A 7459-nucleotide genomic window follows, 5' to 3' on the forward strand; every position below is an offset into this window, starting at 1 on the left:
CACTCACTCACTCACTCACTCACTCTTACTCATTCTCTCTCTCTCCCTCTCTCTCTCTCTCTCTCTCTCTCTCTCTCTCTCTCTCTCTCTCTCTCTCTCTCTCTCCCTCTCCCTGCTTTCCATTTTTCTGAGCTCTTTTCATCTCGGGCTTTGGGATGGTGAATGCGAGAGCGGCCTGGCGGCAGTGAAAGGCCTGAATTGTGATTAAGAATGAGGAGAGGAGCTCCTTTTCTTTGTTCTGCCCGCAGGGGGTGTTTACTGAGGGGGTGTGGGGAGGAGGAAGGGAGGGGAGGTTGGGGAGAGGAGGGGAGGGGAGGGAAGGGAGGAAGGGAGGGAGTGAGGGGAGGAGTGGGTGCGTAAGACATGGCGGAGCAGATATGAAAGGCATTCAGGTCAGCACTGATGTGAGCGAGAGTGGTAATCATACCAAAGGCGATCTGAAAGACCACCGCAGCACTGCCAGAGCCAGAGACCTCGGCCTGCTGAAAGTGTGTGTGTGTGTGTGTGCGTGTGTGTGTGTGTGTGTGTGTGTGTGTGTGTGTGTGTATCTGCTATACGTGGGGGGTGAGAGAGTTTGTTCTCCTGCCTCTTTAACTATGCCAACAGCCATGATAAGCAACAACCAAATCTGAGCGAGAGAGAGAAATGCAGCCTATGAACCAAGCACAAACAAGGAGCCAGTAGAAAAGGTATCTGTCTCTAGCTGTTGGGACAATGGCACGTTTGTGAGAAATGTGGCATGAATGGTACAGCGGGCACCCTGACACTGCTGACAGTATGAGCATGGAAATGAGACACACTTCCAATGAAGACCCATTGTCTTGAGCCACGTATGGACCCACCAACCTACAGGCTACGATAGCCAGACACATTGTGAAAGCTACATTTTTACACTGGTACATTTACATTTTGGGGGGTACATTTCGGGGGTAATTCGGGTGATTGTGATGGAAATGAACCAAAAAAACAATTGTATGTTGTTGTTTTTTTACAGGATATGAGTCAGACATATTGCTGGTGTGTTACGGTAAAACAAAAGCCACTCTCTTGAATAATCTAACTGACGTAAACAAGGTTTATAACCAGCTTCAATTGGATTACATTCAATCATGGTCATTTCTGCTCCTCTATCTTAACACGACACTCGTCCATTTGGATAATGGGGAGGTGAGGGGTTTGGGAAAATAAAGCGCCCCCCAAAAAAAGAAGAAGAAAATTCAAAAAGGAAAGATAACAACTTTACAGGGCTGCATGTCGAGGTGAGCGGAGCGCTTTTGACAGCTGTGCTCACACAAGTGAACGAACCCTCACAGCTGGATGTGACGTATTGCACCAGAGGGGGGAACTGCGAACTGCAACAACGCTGTGCAGGCTGCGCATATCAAGTTACACAGGGCCTAATGTGACCTCCCACTGGGACCTGAGAGTGGGGGAGTTGGTGAGGTGGAGATGGGGTGGGGGGGTGGGGGGGGGGAAGCGAGGGTAGACTAGTCATCCAAAGAAGAATATAACCATAATAAACTGTTGTAATAACATGACAACGTTGATGGCCACACTCAGGCCTTAATCACATTTTTAGATCGGGGACCGAGGCGTCAGTTTCAAGTAGGCCTAGGCCTAGTAGGAATACGAATGAACAAAAATCGAACAAAACACATTCTCTGACAAACATCCTCATCCTTGAATAGTCACTGTGTAATGCTTAGAGTTTTAGCCTCAGGGTCTTATATAATATATTGTAGCCTACTGGAGTGAAATAAGTAGAGCAAATACGACAAAAACTATTCAGACACACAAGTTATGTCAACATTATGGTATAGATAATGAAAAGTATTCCAAAATAGTCTCAGACGTATTGGTCTAAAATAAATTCACACCTGATTGCCATTATGGTTTCACACACACACACACACACATCTCTGTTCAACTATGCATCAGGAAACATAAAAATGACACACTTCTCCTTCCTTCAATGTTTTTTTGTACAATAATAACTATCTGTCAATTTGGACAAATAGAACAAAATAATAGGCCTATGTTCAGGTAAAAGCAAGCAACATTCATCCCATTCATTTAAAGAATGTTATTGCATGGTAAAATGTATTATACTGTATAAAGATCTTGCTTCCAAGAAGGACACTCAATGCATAGGGAATGGCTGCAAAGTGAAGTCCTACTTCATTTAAATGGTAGCCTAAATAGTAAAAGTGTATAGTTGATTAGTGAGAAGCAACGGTATCCTCCATACTTAAGCATCTAACAAAACTTGAGCAGGCGAAAATGGTTGAAGAAAGGTTGGTTGACTAAAATTTATTTGATTAAATGTCAATAGGTCGCCAAGTTGTTTTGTCCTCATTGACTGAATGGTATTTTAAATAAAACAAAACTATCATTTCTCACGAAGGCCCTTAAAAAGACCTCGGTTCAGTTAAAAAAAGAGCTGCAATACCCCACTTTAGGCCTTTGTTGCTTAGTGGATCACAAACGTGCTTAGAGCTACTTCAGAGCATGTAAAGACCCTGAACAACCTATTGATTTTACTGAATCAATGAACGAATCAAAACTAATAAAGAATAACGGTCAACTGAAAATCTCTGTTGTTGAAAAAATAGGCAATTTCAAAAGCAGCCTATATATGTTTTCCCATTTGGGCCCATACTAGCACATTGATATGAAATAGAACTTTGCTTAACACACGTCTGAAGCGTCAAATGGATGTCCCTCCTCGCAAAATCCCTGTCATCCCCTCAACTCCTTAACATAACATAATGCGACCTCTTCAATGTTTTTTTTTTTTTCTTCTTCTACCAATGATGTTACAAACTAAAACATACTTTGTAACAAAAAAGAACTCAAGTAACCTTCCAAAAATAGAAGAAATGCAGTCGGATACTTTCTTCAAGTCTTTGTCCAGGATTGCCTCCGTGTTGTGCCTATTGCCTATTGTGCAGCGCCGCAGCATAACAAACAACAAATGACACTTTCAGAAAACAGTGCGTCCAAGTTGTTATGGTCATTGCAACAGCTCTATCTCGAAATTAACAAAACTACTAATTAAAAATAAATAAGATGTTTTAAGACTTCGACTTAATGGTCTGTTGATGCATCAAGTGTACTTCTATAGCCTATCAATTACAATAATCTCACAACACAACACAATACACACCACACCGAAACAGGGTTGAATCAAAGTGACACGAAGCTTAGAATAACTTTGAAATAACAAAATATAAACAAAAGCAAGTATATGGTTCAAATCAATCCACAGGTTTTCCAACCGATTCCGTTGATAAGAGAAGCGCTCACACACAAGTAACGGTTTTCCTGTCTGCTATAATAATGGCACTCTAGCTGAACCGCTAATCGAGCCTCCTTCCCCTTTTCACAGCCTTCTTATAATTTGCTATTCGTCATTCTCACATTAGGTCTAAATGTGAATATGTTTCTCATTGAATGAGAGTTTAATACAATATTAAAGTGAACTTTCTTTTCTGTGCCCACATTGCATGAATTCGAAATGTGAAAGGGGGACAGCGCGAAGATGTCCCACAAATGAATAGTGACAAAACGATAGGCCTATACACATCTTCAATCACACTTCACATATTTCATTATTTGACTTTAAACAAGTTGTTCTTACCGTTCTTTCTCCGTGGGTTGGCTTGTTTTCGCCTCTTACACCGGGGACCCTCCGCCATGATCTCCTGCTTCATTGATAAGAGTAGGCTGGGTGGGTCAGATGGCAGTCCGCATGGGCTCGACTCCTTGAATCAGGCTCCGGTATCTAATAACCAAACAAAACGGCGACAAATGTTGGGACACGGTGACTAGTAGATCCCGCTCAACTACAGGTGGCCCCCGAATATAACGTGTAAAAATCACTCTAAAGTGTTCATTCAATGAAACTCCATCTAGGTTAGACTCCGGGAGAGTTTGAGCAGGACCGTTACGCGTCGCCTGATCTTTTGATGTGCGTCTCTCTGATCGGACGGGACGGGGCGTCGGTGAGCGGAGCAGCTAGGAGGAGGACGGACGGACGGGCAGACACCCGAGAGCTTACAAGGATGATTGCAAGTCTAATGGCATACTACATTTTCACCAAGGTCCGACTATCGTCTGAAGCCTCAAACTCAAACCGTGCGTCCTTTTGTCCACGTTTAATTGAACTTTCACACAAACTTCTTAGACTTGTTGTTGGTGTCGTTTATTTGAGGGATAATGACGACCGGCTGTCCCCTGTGTCAGTCATGGGGATTTTAGCCTACTGTCATCTCTTAACAGAAATCTAGCCCACTCGAGAAATATTCATTTTTTTTAATCCCCTAAAAAAGTATGACAAAAAAATAAGATGGTTTAGGCCACAATATTTGACATCATTTTTTCGGATCCCCCACAAACTCCCCTCTATCAATTTGAGCAACTTGTTCGATTCAACGAAATATCCCATATCATTCTAAAAAGATATCAGTTTCACGTTGTGCAAACTAGTGATTATGAGTGAACGTATGCTGTGGAAAGTAGCCTGTTCAAATGATTCCAGGAGATGGTTAAGAAAATGTTATCATCTTTAAATGTGGGGAACTGTTCCAATAGACGAAGTTCCCCTTTGTCACAAATATAGGCTATTTTTTAATTTTGTCATCCATTCAGACCGATAAAGAATGCACATCAGTGTGTCCGTGGCCCTGTGTAAAACACAGGGACGCAGAGTCACTTGAGTTTGTATTAAAAGGGCAGCGAACCGTAACAGGGGAAAACAAACATAGCTAAAACCCTAAGAAACATTTGGACCGCACGACACGGAATGGCCACTGCCGCAATACACATTTTATATGTTGGACTTTCTAAAGGGAAAACATCCATATGAACGGTATAGGCCTATGATATAAACCCAGATCTTAGTTTAGACTTGAATTACGAAATGTTTGCCACTGCATCGCCTTGCAGTTTTTTTATGTTTTTATTTTATTTTTTTTCTTGGCTTTAGCATTTTGCACCAGCAATGCACACACCACAATGGGGATATCACTATCAGTGGTCATTGAAGGACAGTTGCGTTAAAGCAAGAGAACGTTTATAAATTCAGAATGTTTAAACCAAAAAACTAAACAAATATGTGTTGATCTAACAGTGTGCATAAATCAAAATGAATAAGATGGATGACAAACCCTAGCCTACGCCCGTGTCCTATCAGTCACCTATAAAGTAACCGGAATGAATAACATCGAACACATTCTGATTCTCCAGAAAAGACATGTTGTACATGCGAGTACAGTTGACGCATGCAGATACACTACTGTACCCACTCCTGCATGGAGCTGAGCGCACCTTTCTCACCTGCGCAGGTAAGCGGTCCAGCTTTGATCATTGCGCAGAGCGCACGGGCAGGTATGCGCGGGGCGAATCCATCCACCACTATAAACGTGGATGTTTGACTTTCACACTTATAAACTGATATCAAATCACAATATATTGAATGTGCACCTACCCGAATGTCACCGTGTCTCCTCCAAACAGCTGGTTAGAAGATAGAACGTCAAAAGAGGAAAATGGCAAAGTGATGCGCCCGTGCCCGTGGACTCCCAAACAATGTAAAATATGCCTTGGAAATAGGCTTAACGATGGACCGTTATTCCTGATGGGCAGGTTAGGACTGATCTTATTCAGCCACTTCACGAAACAGACCTGGGGACGCACTGACGTGTTACGCCTCTTCTAATGACATTTTTTCGCTCTCTTTCTTTTTTCTGCAATAGAGAGGCGAGAGGCGAGACCTCTAACACACGCCACCTATCTTCACGCGGAGGGATAATTGAGGGGTATGTGAGCGTCGTTTTAGAAAACGTGATCAAGTTGTCTGTCTACCCCCCCGTGAAATAAATGTGATTATGTGTCGGCTGCCTATGCTCTAAGTCCAAGATGTCTTAAATAACCAACCGAATCAGACTTCAAATGGGGGGACATTGACATTGATGAAATAAAAACAGACCTGCCAGTGAGAGGGGAGTCGGTAAAAATAATGCACCGGTGACAGCCAGCCAGTGCCCATGCTGCTAACGGGCCACCTACAAAAGGAGCGCACAGGTACCTGATTGGATCACACAGGTAGTTTACCTGTGCACGTGCGTATGCATCCCTGCTCTCTCTCTCTCTCCCTCTCTCCCTCTCTCTATCTCTCTCTCTCTCTCTCTTTCTCTCTCTCTCGTCCAGTTGCAACACAGCAATGGATAGATAGGCTGCCCGAGTTCTCTCTCGTCTGCTGTTATCAATCTCAAAAATTGAAAAGCGTTCGTTTTCATACCGCATACATAGTGGACTGCGTTTTTTAATGTGCCACAACGAAGGGAGGAGGATGCGGACATTATTTCTCTTCAGTGTTTTTCATGGATCGAGGAAATTACGCAGTGACAGAGAGAGGCGTATCTTCAAAATGACCATGATTATCTATTAGGATTGCCTTTTTTATTTTGTTTATTGTTTATCATTGTGCCCTGTCATTTTCATAATTACTTTTAAACCAAGTGCAGAGCGGTGGGTGACACCCTTGTGGTCGGTAAAGTATTCCCCTCCCTTCTCTCTGCATGTATTTATTTTCTGTATGGATGAAACATGCACCAATGAATGGACTCGACTGTATGATGGGTCCACTCAAAGCCAATTGGATTTGACTGTCAGCTCATACGAAACCAGGAATATTGGAAACTTGATAAAGACAGTCGACTGGTTCTCAGGTAATTTTGGGGCAAAAGTTATTTTAATGTTAAATGTCTCGCCTGAAATTATTTTAAATTAGGCTACTGTTATAATCAACGTTTTTGTTCATTATTATGATCAATTAGTCATTCTTATTATTGTTATTATGAATAATAATAGTAGCCTATTACTATTATTATTATTATTATTATTATCATTATTATTATTATGGTTAATTATTTAACGTCGTTAGGCTATAACTACGGCTTTATTTCGACTAGAATTCATAGACGACACTGGGGAACACCCCTGTTAATGAATTTTAAAAATCATAACATATACAAATAGGCCCTACATGAATAACGACGGGATTATGTGTTAAATCATCAGCAATACGATTTGGAGATTAAGTCAGAGGTGTAGGCCTTCAGATGAAACCGGGAATCGCAAGTAACTCCCCTTTTTTTTGTCTCTCTGTCTTTTCTTTAAAAGCCATGAAATGAGATTACAGACTTCTATATCAGAGGGAATTGATGTGGACATTCAGAAAGTTACTGCAAGTGCCGTATCCTCTCCTCTCGCAGCCAATGCCAAGAGGAAGGGCAACGGTTTCTGAACTGTTTTTCTTTTAGCCTGTGTTTATATTAATAAAGTATAAAGTATATTTCAGTTTACTTGATCTCTAGTCCAATTAGCTTTTAAAATACTGTCATCAGATAAGTAGGCATAGTCTATGATATTAAATTATATTATCACTAACATGGTC

At 41.7% G+C, this 7459-nt stretch overlaps 1 protein-coding gene across 1 annotated transcript in view; it reads right to left on the minus strand.

Moving 5' to 3' along the window:
- The window catches only part of zeb2a (zinc finger E-box binding homeobox 2a), a 51076-nt gene extending 47336 nt beyond the window's left edge, over nt 1-3740 (minus strand). Inside the window, exon 1 of the mRNA XM_080535448.1 lies at nt 3641-3740. Coding sequence (XP_080391574.1) covers nt 3641-3713 — 73 coding nt within the window. The 5' untranslated portion in view covers nt 3714-3740. The remainder of the gene's footprint in view (nt 1-3640) is intronic.
- Nucleotides 3741-7459: the final 3719 nt, after the last annotated feature.

Source organism: Nansenia antarctica (assembly GCF_963989245.1).
Source record: "Nansenia antarctica genome assembly, chromosome: 7".
NCBI classification, from domain to species: domain Eukaryota; kingdom Metazoa; phylum Chordata; class Actinopteri; order Argentiniformes; family Microstomatidae; genus Nansenia; species Nansenia antarctica.